General features: G+C 38.5%; 1 protein-coding gene across 10 annotated transcripts in view; it reads left to right on the top strand.

The window, feature by feature from the left end:
• Positions 1 to 16,255, top strand: part of Erc1 (ELKS/RAB6-interacting/CAST family member 1) — a 259,649-nt gene that overhangs the window by 121,149 nt on the left and 122,245 nt on the right. For 6 of the 10 annotated variants that reach the window (XM_051155230.1, XM_051155228.1, XM_051155232.1 and 3 more), the window contains one exon: positions 7,107 to 7,238. The exons of the other annotated variants lie outside the window; for them this stretch is intronic. In XM_051155230.1, the coding sequence (XP_051011187.1) occupies positions 7,107 to 7,238 (132 nt within the window). The remainder of the gene's footprint in view (positions 1 to 7,106; positions 7,239 to 16,255) is intronic. 10 annotated transcript variants of the gene reach the window in all.

The raw sequence follows: 16,255 nt of genomic DNA, 5'->3' as shown, positions 1-16,255 counted from the left end.
AATCTAAAACCCTGACTCATTCTGGGAGAACAGTTCTTTGTTCCTTGATCTATTCTTTTGAAAGATCTAGAATGGAAAACTTATGTCCTTTTGTTCATCAGCTTCAACTAATGTTTCCACATGCCTGACAAACAGTTGAATATTGCAACTGTAAACAGAGGTGATGGTCTGGTAGTTTGGAAGGGGCACAGGTACCTCTTTAGAATGTCTCTTTCCTTACCACTTGGCCAGGGCTTGAACATAGTATCAAGAAGTAAAGTCTAGATTCTAGAGGGACCAGTATTAGTGAGTCATGCAAGGGAATTGCTAAAGAATCTAACACTCCTACTAACGTGCTCAACTGACAGTTAAGCTGCCACTGGCATTGACCCAATCTCCTTTGAATTTAGAGACTTTTTTTTTTTTTTAGGAGATGAAGAACTTATTGATAGCTTCCAACTCCCTCTCCCATAAAGTTGCCACACAGTTATGCCTTTTACTCTATAAACGTTCTTACTTGCCTTTGCTGAGTAAGTGTAGATGGCAGAGTAGGATAATCAGGGGTAAGAATGTATGGTATCTGTTAGGTGAGTAAGTAATACCAGCGAAGTTGAATTGCAGATAGTGCTCTCCCTTTAAGCATTTGCAAGTATTAAAAGATGGTATCTCATGTTCCTTCACTGTTCTCAAGTACCTGGGAAGTGCTTTGTGTTTGTTACCCAGTACTTTCCCCACTTACCCTTAATCTACTAATTACCAATTTAATAATTTCTTTAAATAATTAGTGCTATTAAAATGACTAACTACAGGCTTGGAATGTAGCTCAGTCATAGAATGCTTACCTAGCACATGTGAGGAACTGGTTACATGCCAGCCTCACCAAACAGCTAAACAACAACAACAATAAATTGAATAGCTACTTAGCCCACATATTTTCTTTGTAGTTTTATTCTTTATAAAGAAATAACCATTGTTTATGTTTAGGTGGTATAATCTGACATTTACTATATGCATATGTTGTAGAGTGAGGCTTTTCTTCACATCCTTGCTTATTTTCAATACAAAGGTCCAAAGTCACACTTTTGCAATTTTAGATCTATGTATCGTGGCCCATTACTAGAATTTTAGCACCCTGCACTAAGGAAACTAAGGTCATAAGAGTTGAGAGTTTGAGGCCAGCCTGAGGTACTGTGGTAACTGTCTTCTAGTTGGGCTCCAAATCACTTCCAGTTTCTGGTGTTCATACCTTGTGCAGTTCTTTTCAGGCTTGGGTCTAGGGTGGCTGAGTAGCGGAAGTCAGAAAACATGTTGCATGGCGTCTGACACAGGTTGTTATAGGACACAGCAGACAGGGGATTTATAAAGTGTCGTACAGGGAGGCTGCAGTCTGGCTAGTCCATCAATGGCATCTCTTGACCCAAAGTCCAAGAGTCCAGTAGTTGTTCATTGTTCAGTTCACGAGGCTAGATATCTCAGCCAATCCTTAGTCTGCGTTTGAATTTTTAAAGAAGTAGATTCTGATAGCAGTAAGAGAATGAATCAGCAACAGGATAGATGAACTTGTCAGTGAGAGTAAGGCAAGCAAGCAAAAAGGCGAACACTTCTTTATGAAGGTGTGGCCCAGTGTTCAAGTGGATCTTCCTACCTCAACTGCTTCAGTCAAGAAAGCCCCTTCCAGGCATACCCAGCTGTTTGGGTTTTATGTTTCCAGCTCTAGTCAAGTTGACAAACAAATTTTATAGGATCATGGGTGAGTGACAAAGTGGTAGTCAGCATTAGTGATGGAAGAACAAAGTGACAGAAGTATCACCTTTACCATTGTCTGACCTGAGATCTTCCCTGTATACATTTGGTATGATCAACTGCTTGAAAGCCTGTACCCACAATTGTTTGCTTGGACCTACAAACGGAGACTAACAGCCTTAAAAACTTAATAAGGACACACCCACCCTCCCTCCCTCCCTCCCTCCCTCCCTCCCTAATAAGAGATCACATTTTAGGATAATATAATAGCTATACAATGTGGGGGGGAAATTTATGGTTATTTGTAGTTCAAAGGTTTAATATTCCTTTTAAGTGATCCCCTTGAAACTTTTTCTCAAATTTATAATCTATAAATCCATGTTACATTTGTCAGTCTAGATAGGAGGCAGGCATCATAGTGCTCAGGATGGGTTTCTCTTTGTAACCTGTTAGGTGTTTATGTTAGGAAAGCACTTTATAAATTAACCACACGTAGTCTTGTAATCCAAAGGATACAGATCGTAGGAAACAATAAAACCTAAAAGAGCCTGCAAAGGGTGGCATCACCCTGTTCTTTTCCTTAGCCTTTCTGTGTCATTTTAAGGAAAAGTAAAAACAAAAGGAACCAGGGCCTGGTAGGGCAGATATAAAAGCAGACAACAAGCCTGGAGCATAGGAGTCTTGAGAAGGAAACACTGTTTTTTAGATAGAGAAAAACATGTAGATATCATGCAAAAAGAGCAAGCATTAACACCCAGCTGCCCAAGCAGGGTGGTTCCTCTTTGATTCCAGGTATTGTGGCTGCCAGCCGGCAGCAGCTTGCAGTATACTGCAGTTGCACCTGGCAATCTCTTCTCCTGGTTTCCCTTGGGATCTGTGCTTTCAAGCACTCAGCTCTATGCTGATGTAAATTCATATCTGAGGTTTTGGAGTCCAGCCATTTAAAAATATCAGCTCCTCTTGATATCTGGTGGTGGCGGGAGCACATGGCTGGGAAAACCCTGAAGTTCCCTCTAGAAATCTGTAACTATATCATACAAAACAATATGCCAAAGTCAAAACAAACAGGAAAAAACAAACCACCACGGAAGCCTGGTGTTCTCTCTTTTGATTTTAATTTCATATAAAAAGGATGGCTTGGCCTGGAGAGTTGGCTCATTGGTTAAGAGCACCGTCTGCTCTTCCAGAGGACCCAAGTTCGATTCCTAGCACCCACATGGCAGTTCACAACTGTCTGTAACTCCAAGATCTGACACCCTCACACCAGTACACATAAATTAAAAGTTAAAATAAAAATATTTAAAAAAAAAAAGGATGGGAAGTTTTATAGCTGTCACCGTTTTGTTTTATGACATGTAGTTACTTTAACCTGGATGCTAGTGAACTCATGTGGCCTTTGCCATGTTCATGATGTCACTAACTAAGATGGCACCATGTCCTATGGCTGTCTAATCACGTGGTTACATCCATCTTGATGAGCTCATCAGCTGAGAAGACAGCAAGCCACATGGTTGGTTTTTTTTACTTATGGTGAACCCTGTTCCGTGGTAATATTAACCCATCCCTCATCGGTGAACAAGTTTCTATTATTATCTCACAGATTAAATATAGTCAACTTCTTTCTCTTAAAAAGTCACCTGAGTTAGGTTAGCATGTAGGTCTAAAATCACAAAGCAATAAGACAGAAGGGTATCCCTTGGTTTCAATATAACAAAGATGAGTCCATTACCCTACTGACAAATCACAACTATGGATGCCAAGCAGTGTCATCTGGATCTTGTTTTGACTTCTGCTTTGTTCCAGTGCCCAAGTTGTGCCACGAAAGGAGTCCGTGGGCCATTTTGTCCCACTTGGGCATGGTGTGTGTTGAGGTCAGAGGGGTCTGTGACCTCTGTGGCTAGAATTTAAAACATTAAGAAACCAACTTGTTCCTAATTTAAAACTTTTAATGGCCATCTGTGGCATTTTGACCCACTTAGAAGAGTAGCTGCCTGGGAGAGAAGATGGGGGCGTTAAATCTTATGTTTTCTAGCTTTCTTGTATTCTTCTTCAACCTCTCTTCAGTTAGAATACAGAGAAGTATATTGAACAGAATTAGAAAGCTGCTTACTAGCTAGAAGATTTGGGTGGTTTTTTGTTTTGTTTTGTTTTGTTTTTTTGGTCTGGGAAAAACTGCTTCCTTTGTTCGGTGAGTGAGGCTCTCAGTATCTCTCCCTCTCCCAACTTACCCACACAACCATCTTCTCTTCCTAGTTTCTTCTCTGTCTTCTTTTCCTAGGTGATTTCATATCCTGGTCTCACTGCATTTCATGCATTCCAGATTTCAACTTCCAAAATGATCTGCCTGACCACTAATGGACTACTTTGCTGTCCTCAATAGAATTTCTTACCTTTGACCTGTTTATTCATGTGCCTGGTTTCAGTGAGCTTTATTTATTTGGGTTCTTTGCTGCATTGTGAAGAAAATTCCTATACTGGGATCAATGCGGGTCCAAAAAAGTGTGCTTCACCAGAAACCACTGCAGTTGGGGGAGGAACATGTCTCTCCTAAGGGGGAGGGGATTTGAATACTTTCCTGTTGAGTTTGAAATCCCAGACAAAGCCCCCAATCATAGCAGTAATCAATGAATAATCTTGGTATCCCGCAGTACAGTTTTGCAAAGGGGTGTCTAAGAACCCAAACTGGGCTAGCAACACAGACTATTTTATGTCTTCTATCTCTGATATGGTTGGTGACTGCATCTTATCCCATTGGTGGGTGCCTGACTTCACAGTCTGAAATGATTAGCCAACCACTCAAAGAGGAAAAGACAAGGTTCAGGAAGTAAGAATCCCTTTTTGGTTAACTACCTTAGATAAAAACAAAGCAAGGCAAAATGTTTCTCTACAACTGCCATTGTACTCTGCTTCTATGAAGTCAACTTTTTAGATTCCGTATGTTCATTTTACTATTATGTGCTTATAATAGTAAAAATCAGCTAACCTCATGTCCTCTGGAATCATCTTCATTGTAGAAGACAAAGCTCTCCCTTTCTCTCTGGTTTGGTAGTATTTCTATTATGTATATATAGCCCTTATTCTTTCTTGTTAACAAAGCAATTGAGCTTAAAGAAAATTTTATTAGAGTTAACAGAAAAAAACTCCAAAGCATATAAGCCATAAACATTAGCAGTTGCCTAGACTACAGAAATAGAGAAAAGGAAGATAGGAAGGTGTGCCATCTGAGTTACGCTGGCATGGAGAACGTTTTTAATTTTTAAAATCGTTGTTGTTATAAATGTCTGTATGGTGAGGAGAGCCATGTGTGACATACCATGTATGGAAGTCAGAGGACCACTTTGTGGAGACAGTTCTTTCTTTCTTCCCGTATGTGAGTTCTAGGGAAGTGAACTCAAGTCATCTAGGTTTACTGGTTGAGTCATCTCACTGGCATGAAGATAGCAAATTTTCTTTATCCATTAGGCATATTCTGTGTTTTGGCTGTTGTTTAGCTATGTGTCATTATGTGGTGTTAGAATAAAACTGGACAAATAGATATTTCTTCAACTCACCAATTAACTTTTATTTAAATAATCAAGAGAAGAATTGGTGAATCATACAGTTCAGCTTTTAATATATTTTAGGGTTCTCCATCTGATTTGCTATGATATATAAGATAGTATCATTGTCTACATCCTCATGAATACCCACTTGTCTTTCTTACAGTAGTCTAAAAGGAATGAGATGTCTCTCGGTGGCTTCTAATCATACTTGCCATGAGATATTAGAGAGTGTTGTTGGCCACATCCTCATGATTGCTCACTTCTTGTCCTTTTTATAATAATCTAAAAGGAATGAGATACCTCTTTGTGGTTTCTAATTATACTTCACCAGTGATTAGTGATGCTAAAGATTTTGTTTTCAAAATCATGTGCTATTTTTACCTTTTCTTTTAAGGTATATATGCATCTCTTTTGCCCTTTTTATGAATTGGATTGTTTTCTTGCTGCTTAGCACTTACTATGTTTTTAGATATTAATCCTTGTTAGGTATATAGTTGAGAAAATTTTCTTTCTTCTATAAGTGGCACTTTGATGTTTTGATTATTTGCTGTAATGTAGAGATTGTTCTTGTCTGAGGTAATCCCGTTTATCTGATTTTGCTTCTGTTTCCAGCCCTTTTGAGGTTTTATTAAAAAACAAAAACCAAAACCCACTATCCCCACTATCCCCAACCTACTTTTATGAAGTGCACCTCTTCCCTAGTTTTTTTAGTTTTATTTGGGTTTTTTTTTTGTTTTTTTGTTTTTTGTTTGTTTGCTTGTTTTTTGTTTTTTTTGCCTTCTCTCCTCTCATCTTTTTTTGAGACATCATGAGTTCAAGGCCATCATGGACAGCCTCTTCCCTCAGCCTTGTGAGTGTTGTGTAGGTGGGAGTTGAGCGTCAGTTCTTTAGTTCATTTGAGTTGACAGGTACTGAGAGATAAGGGCTTGCTTTTATCCATGTTGTATCAACAACATCCAGGCAGCCTTGTTACTCATTTTCATATTTGAATACAATACACAAGTATTGAGTGTAACATTTGTTCCAAATCTTCTGTTTTGTTTTGTTTTAAGAAATTCAAAAGATAGTACTTCGAATAGTTTGAGGAATCAGTGGTTCCATTCATGGCTTTTTCTTTTATCTTTCCTATCTCTATACTGTCTTTGGGATCCCAAAGTCTTGTTCAGTTTTGCTATATAGATGGGTAGTTACATTTTAAACTCCCATATCATATTATGTACTTAACTAAATTGCACATTGATATTCAAACCAGTCTGTGTGTGTGTGTGTGTCTGTGTGTGTGTGTGTGTGTGTGTGTGTGTGTGTGTGTGTAATTGTTTCCAGTTTTTTTTATGAGAATAAGAAAATGTTTCATTTTATTGAAATCTTAAGAAGCATCTTCATTTTAAAAAAGAAGTTTTTCAGAAATTGTTTGTATGAAAGTTGAGCCTGTCATCCAAGTATGACTTCCCAAAGGGAGATAGTGCTGTGGAACTGACTCTTAAGTACAGACTCCATCTGAGCTGGCTTTCAGCTCAGTTTAGGAACAGCTTTGTATTTTTACATAGTTAACCTCTTCCTACTATGCTATCTAACACAATAGCTTCCTTCTCTCTGTTGGAGAGAGCAAATCCATCACGGCTCTCTTGCTTTACTAACTTGATCCTATGCTCTTAATAAGACTTCAGCTTCCTTTACTTCTCTTCTTCCCTTGTTAATTCTTTACTCTATAGAGGTATCTTTCTGGCCTCTAAATGCTTCTAAATAGAAGGATGTTTAATATTAAATCACTCTTCCTTGATGAGTAGGCAGTCCTTAAGTTAACTGATCAACCTGCTTCATCGAGTCTTCATCGTTTTCCAGGACAGTCTCCGTAAGAAGGATGACAGGATTGAAGAGCTGGAGGAAGCATTGAGAGAAAGTGTACAGATAACTGCAGAGCGTGAAATGGTGCTGGCACAAGAGGAATCAGCCAGGACCAGTGCTGAGAAACAGGTCTGCAATTTTATGTAGCTACTAGCCATACTGCTGGGTAAACACAAGGTAAAACCATTCTAGTTTAAGGTGAGCTGTACTTGCTGACTGCTCATGGGGCTTCAAGACCACATCATCAAGTATTAGGCTAAATTATAATTTCAAGTTTTGGCTTATGTTAACATTGACGTCTCTGAGGTAATAATTTAGGAATGATTCATATATAAATATATATTTATTTAATAAATAAAAGCTAATAAAATATTTGGCTGACAGAACATGCAACATGTCTGTTTGCTACATGACTGTGCAAAACTCGAGCTTTGGAGGTGAATAAGAACACAAATACAGGCCGAGCAGTGGTGGCACATGTCTTTAATCCCAGCACTTGGGAGACAGAGGCAGGTGAATCTCTGTGAGTTCGAGATCAGCCTGGTCTACAAAGAGAGTCCAGGACAGCCAAGGCTACACAGAGAAACCCTGTCTCGAAAAACAAACAAACAAACAAACAAAAAAGAACAGAAACACTTGTCAATTAGAAAATAGTTTATATCTTTTTTTTCAAAGAGCATTTAAGGCTATAAAAAGTTAATAGCGCATTTTAACAGCGTCCATGTAGATACAGTGGCACTTCACTGCTTGACTGCCCTGTAACATGCTTTGTAACATGAAAGTTTCTGCTTGAAAGTTACTGTTTGTGGCATTTGTTTTATTTGCTTCAGTTCTCTCTCAGGTCTCTGTGTGCTTACATTTGACTCTTTATTAGGAAGAATAAGTAAAGATGGGCATTGTACATCGAAGAACAGCTGTAGTAAATGAAAGCTGCAGTCTTGGCTCCCATTTTGAAAATGTGACTTGAGGTTTTAAGTCTCCCTAACACAGATACTGTGCCATCGGATTTTTGTAGCATCCTACCCCTTGTGTTTGTGAGAGAATAATAAATATTATCTAGGTGTCATAGTTAGATTTCTATTGCTGTGATAAAACACCATAACTAAAAGCACCTTGGGTAAGAAAGAGTTTATTTCAGGCCACATCATAGTCTATCAGTGAAGGAAGTCAGGCCAGGAACATGAACAGGGTAGGGACGTGGAGGCAGGAGGCCTCTCCATGCAGGGGCCATGAAGAAATGCTGCATATTGGCTTACACCTCCCTGGCTTACGCAGTCTGCTTTGTTATAGTACCCCAGGACCAACTGCCTAGGGGTGGTACCACCCACAGTAGGCTGGGCTCTTATATTAGCAATCAGTAATTAAGAAAATGCACTGCAGGCTTGCCTGCAGGCAAAGCAGACATTTTTCTATTCAGGGCTCCTCTTCTCAAATATTCCAGCTGTGTCAAGTTGACATAAAGTCTGCCAGGATGCTAAGTAAGGAGAGTTCAATGGCATAGTGGTAGGAATCTGATGAGATAACATCTTCGCTGAGAAGCTGCTGTTACTGGGAATTAAGGACCTCAGATGGTAAACAAGTGCCGACTTCAAGGCAGATATACTGTAGTAGCTACCTCATAGAGTTCTTTTATAGCCCTGGTAGCTTCAGTGATAGCCTTTAGTACTTTAGTGTCCCAGAGTAATGTCTAACAGTTTATGAGATGGGGTATATCAGCATTTGGGGCATATATGTTTATAAATTCTATCTTCTTGACTGATCACTTTATCATAACTAGTGACATTCTTTGTCTCCTTACTTTTGGTTTGAAGTCATTTCTTCTTAGAAGCACCTGATTTAGTTAGGGTTACTGTCTAGTGAGCCCTGGCATTCAAACTGTCTTACTCCCTAGCATGTGGGCTACAAGCATGTGGGCTACAAGCATGTGGTACCCAGTACTCCTAGCGTTGTTTTTAATCTGGGTACTTGTGATGAAATCATACTTGACTGGCTGAGCATTCCCAGTGCCTGCCCTCCTTTCTCTGACTTTGGGTTAGTACCTTCTACCTACAGCTCCTTGCAGCTGACTTGAAATGCACGTAAGTAAGAACATATCACACCTCCATGAACGAAACTTTATTTACTCCTTAAATATGTGGCCCATTACTTGAAATATGATTTACAAAGTGTACAGCTTACTCTTAAAACAAGACTCTGACATCTACCGACTATCTTTTGTTTGCCAATTCCTGAGATAAGTGCTTTGTTCACACTATTGTTTAGTTATCTAAACAACTTTTGTGGTCAGAAAACGAGCCTCTGTGCTCACTTTCTCTCACAGAACAGTCCATAATGGTTTGAGATCTCTCTGTTTGAGGCACTATCCCTGTTCTTTCCAGTAGTCCAGATACATCCTACTTCTGTAGAACTCCTGTGACCTTTCAGGTCTGACTTACATGTCTTTGTAGGATTTTTTTAAATATTCTCTTCATATTTCTGTTTTATAACCTGTTATTATTGGCTACTTAAATATTTTTATAATAGGTATATTACTTGAAAATACATCCACTATTTTCTCTGGTAGAATATAAGCTCCCTGGGTGCAGGATGTAAGTCTGTGTACTATTGTGGCTTTGATAGCGACAACTCGCTCGGTGGCATTAACTGAACATTTAAGTGACTTAATTCCATTTCATTAGTGAGAGAATGAATGCAGTTTTCTTCTGACATCTGCATGCATGCCTGAGGACTACAATGTCACACTGTCAGCTAAATGTCCTGGGGTATAGTAGCTATTTTATGATTTTTGCACTAGTTATCAAACCAGTATTTTAGACTATCTTATTCTCTGTTTCAGTTGGCTTTCTGCTGCATTTAGTAAAGTACTTCATCATCTGGACAGAATCACAATAATTTTAATTATATCTTTAAATACTTAGGATGGCTATTTTCAAGTAATTTACATTTTTTAGTTCTTGATTTTAAAGGCTTATACCTTTAAACACAAATAAAATTTAGAAATCATTATTATCTCTACCGTGTTTTTAAGATTGGGAAGATATGTGTCCCAGAGGCTGAATTTACAACATTCCAGCCACCTTTTGCTGTACAAATCTCAGGTGACAGCTGGTCCTCAATTAAAGTAGGTAGTTTGTAGAAACATAAATATGTATAAATTCAGAAACTTTCAGAGCACTATAATGTTGTGTAATATAGCATCCCATTAGAATCCTTTTGTAATTTGATTTTATTTCCTTTTGGATTGCACTTCTGTGCTTTGTTGGTAATTTTGACCCCACAGATTTCAATATTTGTCTCATCTTTTCCTGCTTTAGAAATACAGTTATAATATTTTTAAGACTAGTTTCTTTTATATTGTGCTTAATAGGTTATATTTAATTTTTAAAATATTCTCCACATTTATTTATTTGTGTACGGGAAGAACACATTTGATAGCATATATGTGAAGGCCATAGGATAACCTGTGGATCTTAGTTTTTTTTCCCTCCACCATATACATCTTGGGGACTGAATTCAGGTCGTCGTACTTAACAGCTGGTATTTCTACCCTCTGAGCCATCTTTCCATCTTTCCAGATCCAGTTAACTACTTACGGACAGTTCTCCATATATTTCTACCTCTCTACTTACACTTCTAACTCTTAGGCTGAGTTTCATGTCTCTGGTGACAGTATTGAACTGAATAGCTGAGTGGTTTGAAAGCACCATAAATACAAGCATGTTTCTCAGAACTATGAGGATCAGGTACTTATTAGACCCTGAAATGACCCTGGTGGAAATATATCATTATCTGTCTTAATGGTGACAGCAGGCGTCAAAACAAGAGCCCTTCTGCACTTGATAGGGAACATCAGAGGCCAACAGCGATGCTACCTCAACGAAAATTATGTGGACTCTGGCCTGTTAAAAGTAGTTAAATGAAGCTGGGCATGGTGGCGCACGCCTTTAATCCCAGCACTCGTGAGGCAGAGGCAGGCCGAGCGCTGCGGATTAGAGGCCAGCCTGGTCTACAAAGTGAGTCCAGGGCAGCCAAGGCTACACAGAGAAACCCTGTCCCCCCCCCCCAAAAAGTAGTTAAATGGCTCGGCACTACCATAGCAGAAATCTCTGTGTTTAGAGCTCTCTTTTTGATCTGAGAAATACTGTGGGAAATTGTCTTAAAATAGAAGAATGATAATTGTTTATAATAATGGCAAGCAAATACCAAATAACCCACATTCTAAGGCACCTATTAGTGGAAATGTCTCAAACATGTTCGTTTAATAAGTATGTAAACTCAGATACTTACAGAAGGAATGTCAGAAGAGTTGAAATCATCTTTATTATTGTAGCCACTTTAAAAAATACAAAATAAGTAAAGTGGTGGATAAATTGAAACATATTATGTTGCTTTGGGGGTATGAATGTGCACACATGCATTCCCTATGTTCAGAGATAAGTAAGTGTGTATGCACTCACATCCGCATGCACATGCATTTGAAAGTCAGAATACAACCTCAGGTATACTTCCTCAGGTACTGTGCACGTGCGCGCGCGCGCGCGCGCGCGCGTGTGTGTGTGTGTGTGTGTGTGTGTGTGTGTGTGTGTGTGTGTGTATGATTGTTGAGACCAGAAATCAACATTAGGTATCTTCTTCAGAAACATTAGGTTTCTCTTTACCTCATTAAAAAAATATTTATTTACATTGTATGTGTGTGGTGAGTGTTTGGCCTGCGTGTATGTCTGTGCACCATGTGCCTACAGAGGACAGATAAGGTATCAGATCATCTGGTACTAAAGTTATAGATAGTTGTGAGCTTCCTTGTGGGTTCTGGGAACTGAACCCAAGTCCTTTGCAAGAGCAGCAAGAACTCTATAACTTCTGAGCCCTCTCTCCAGGCTTTGCATTTCAGTTGTCTGAGACAAGATCTCGTGCCTGGAACTCACCCACTTAGGTAGATTGTCCGGCCAGCAAGCCCTAGGAATTCTCCTGTTCCAGCACTGGGGTGACAGGTGTACTCGGCTATGCCTGGCTTTTTTTATGTGGGTGCTGGAGATCAGATTTAGGTTCTCATGATTGCATGACAAAACCTTTTAGTGACTGAACCATTTCTCCATCTCTTCCCAGCTCCATTTGAGACAATCTGTCACTGACCTGGAGCTGTTTAGCTAGGCTGGTTGGCTATTGATCTCCAGGTAATATCTATGCCGCTCGCACCTCTTCCCCCCACCCCCCCAGCCCTGCCATTGCAAAAGTGTGCGATGGTGCCCAGCTGCTGTTGCATCGATTCTGAGATCTTTATGTTTTCTGGGCGATCACTTCATCACCTTAACTATTTCCCCAGACTTGAATGTGATTTTTTTTTTTTTTTTTTTTTTTTTTTGGGTAAACTTTTCTTAAAATTCTTGTAGTTTTTATGTATTAGTATATGTGATCCTACATGTTTATACTACGTGTCAGACAGCTTATATGTTATCTTAAAACTAATTTAAACTTCTACTTCTCTACATTTAAAAACTCCTGAAATTTGGGTGTGGGGGTGGGGAGAAACCATTTCATTTTAAACAAAGACTCCCTCCAAATGTCGAGCCTTATTTAGCCTCTGTGTATGTGTTGGGTGAGGGGTCTGCAGGCAAGCCTCTGTGTGTGCATCCATATGTACACTCACTTGATGCTAGGACCTCCCCTTTCTACATTCTTAGGTTATCAGACATTAAATTCCATTCTTTTATGAATTTCTTCTTTTAGCAAAGTAAACTGATAAAAGTGGAATGACTCGTTTGAAACTACCTTGCTTTTTATTTAAAATCATGCTTATATAGTTGTCTTGTAAACAATTTTGAAGTAATTATTGTCATCCTTATATTAAATAACAAAAATGTATCTCATAATTTCAATAAAATTACTAATAAAAGGTAAAAAAAAACCCATAAGACTAACAAATAAAAAGGCAACAGCATGATTTTTAAAAATAATTATAATATGAGTAATGCTAAAAGATATGACCCTCTAGAAATACTGAGAAAATTGTCAAATGAAAACAGGAAGTGTTCAAAAATACAGAAATTGAATATGCTAGGTGATGAGAGTGGGTATTATGTAGAGCCTAACATCTTTAAGCCAGTGGCATCATCTTCTAGTGTGGTGGATTTTCCTCACTGTCTGTATTGTAGGAGGGTAAATCTGTGATTCATTGCATACCCTTACAATTGATTTTCTCTTTTTTTATTGCTCTTAAAAGTTATTGGTCACATAAAGTATAAAACTTAGATTATAACTTCTCTGAAACTTTGCCAGTTAGGATCAGTAGATAGCTACCTCAACAATTGTAAAGCTACAGGAAGTAGCCATATGAGATATAGTAGGACCAAAATTCAAAAAATCTGATTAGTTTTTAATAGTAATTTTTTAAAGTGTACATTTAGATTTGTCTTTTGTTATATGCTTGCTTTTAAAATGTTTTTAAAAGTACTAACTTACATAGTTCGTGACATTCAGGAATTATTTAAGCTTGCATTTTAATTTTTCATTGATATTTTCTAAAGTTGTAATCCAGTGAAAAATTAACCCGCAGTAGACCTAAAATAAAAGATGGGCACTCCCAGAATTGTACCTCATAGATAAGTGTCAGACCCTCCCTGTTGATACTGTTCTCAAGGCAGACATGTTTTATACTTACATGTGCTGTGTATGAGATCTGCTGTGCTAGCGAGCATTTGGGGAGTCTACAGCATTGGACTTGTACTGTTTATAATGAGTGCTTAAGAGGTGAGGCCCTTATCCTGATGTGTCCTGCAGAGAAGTTAATAGTAAACCCAGTTACTGATCACGGCAGTAGTTATGCACACAGTGACTGAGAGCCCATGTTGTCCTTCGGTATATCATACTGCATGCGGCAGTGGAAGGTATTTCCCTAGAGAACTGTGCACAGTGTCATTTGTCCTACCTAGTAGGTAGTTCTTGCATGTGTTATATCCTAAATTCTAGTTTGGGGATTATTTATTTCTCCCTAATAAACTATTAAGTCTACGCTGGAGGCTAGTGTAAATTGCATTTGATCAAATATCAATTGGTATGAATTTTATTCCTTGTTCTGTTTACTAGTTGTGACTTAGTAAGTCCCCTAACTCCTGCAAGCCCCTCTATTAGAGGGAAGAAATTATTACCTTCAAAAGCATCCACTCATGTCTCACACTGAGATAAGTGAGAATGGCTTCCTTCAAATGTTGAGCCTTACTTATTATGGCCTCTGTGTTTGTGTCTGGTGGGGCAGGAGAGGGGGTGGTCTGCATGCAAGCCTCTGTGTGTGCGTTCATGTACATACTTACTCGATACTTAGGAGTTCCTTTTCAACATTCTTGGGTTGTCAGACATTAAATTCCATTTCTTTTTCTTTCTGGCAAAGTAAACTTCTGATAAAGTGAAAAAAACAATTTCCTTTTGCCCAATTTGTTTATCTTAATTCAATCCTTAGATTCCACGTGGTAGACAGAGAGAATCAACTGCTACTACAGGTAGACCTCTGACTTCCACATGTATGCCATGGGTTGCCTCTCACCAAAAAAAGAGGGGTATTTTTAATTAAATAACAATAGTTGCTATATTTTTGTTAATGCTACTTGAGAAAGAAACTGTGGCCTGGTGTTTACATTATTTATAACCTTTTTTTCTTCCAGAGGCAAAGAAAAATATGCCTTTTTTTTTTTTTTTTTTTTTTTTTTGGCTTGAGTGTTGTGAACCTTTGTGTTGCTGAAACATCCAGATTACAAAAGCTACTTAATCATACAAACACAATCAAAGAGTATACTAGTCTGCTGAAACAATCGTTTAAGTGTATTAGTTCAGATTCTTTTCAGTTTTGTTTGGAGGCTGCCAAAGTTTACTGAAATTGAATTGTCAGAGCGAAACATTTCCCTCCTCACAGCTTTTTTACAGCGTTGGTGATACAAGTCCTGGCAGTGGGATGATTACAACTGGGGACGTGCGTTTTTTTGATGTCTTTTGCCTTTTTGGGCTTCACCTAGGGATACTGAGTCATTATCATAGGATTTATCTATGTCAGCCCTCTTGACTTGATTAAAGGAGAAAAAAGAAAATTTCATTCACTCTGTCATGTTTTCTCTTTTTAAAATTGTCTTTAGTTGCAGAAGATTTGTTACCAGAAACATGAAAGCCGTACAGTGAAGGTGTTGCCAACCAGTGTACAGTTCTACTTTATGCCAGCCTGTTTCAGCTGTGCACATACTTCTAATTCACTTGTTCTTAGATAAATTGTAGACTTTAGATATGGCAAAAGTATTTTATAAATTCTTCACCTAGTTGAGCATATTTATTTCTTAAAGTGTCATTTACTTAGGTTTTTTTTTTAAAGGATTTAAACAGATCTTAGCAGACCAATTTTTTTAAAAGATTTATTTATTTATAATGTATATAGTGTACACCTGCACGCCAGAAAAGGACACCAGATCTCATTCTAGATGGTTGTGAGCCACCATGTGGTTACTGGGAATTGAACTCAGGACCTTTGGAAGAACAGTCAGTGCTCTTAACCTCTGAGCCATCTCTCCAGCCCTACGAAGGTTTTTGTTTGTTTGTTTGTTTTTTGTTTTTTGTCACAACATATAACAGTGTTGTTTTAATAGGGAAATGCACAATGTATTTACAAAATCAAGAAGTTTGCCAAGACTCAGAGATGTACTCTGAAAAGGTGTTTTGGGGGCTGTTGTCTGTGGCTTATGCTTACATCCTGCACAAATGTATGTTAAGAGTCTGGAATCTGACATGAGCTGAACTGGTATCTGCTGCCATTAACACATACCAATACTCAGTTGGAATTTCCTCAACAGTGAACAGAATAAAAGATGTAAATGTTCTTAAGTTATGTGTGCCTTTAGATAGAGAGTATAGATATGAAAAATTAATCTCTTTGATGGCTCTGATTTAATTTGAAGTCCTGATCTACTGGGACAGGTGACTCTCTTCAGCCTTTTCCCTGGAAATGAGCCCTCTGCTGTGAGCTCTGCCACAGTGTCACCCCCGCTGAGCAGCGCTTTCCTGACTTAACCCTCCAATACCTTCTGCTTCTCCCGTGTTTGTCCTCAGTCACTAGACTGCATAAGTTTATCAGCGTGGTCTTTCTGTTTTTTCAGCAGAGGCTCATTTACCTT

The sequence above is a fragment of the Acomys russatus genome, chromosome 13 (assembly GCF_903995435.1).
Source record: "Acomys russatus chromosome 13, mAcoRus1.1, whole genome shotgun sequence".
In the NCBI taxonomy this organism is placed as follows: domain Eukaryota; kingdom Metazoa; phylum Chordata; class Mammalia; order Rodentia; family Muridae; genus Acomys; species Acomys russatus.
Note: the sequence above shows the minus strand (reverse complement) of the source record. Positions and strands in the feature narration are given on the sequence as shown.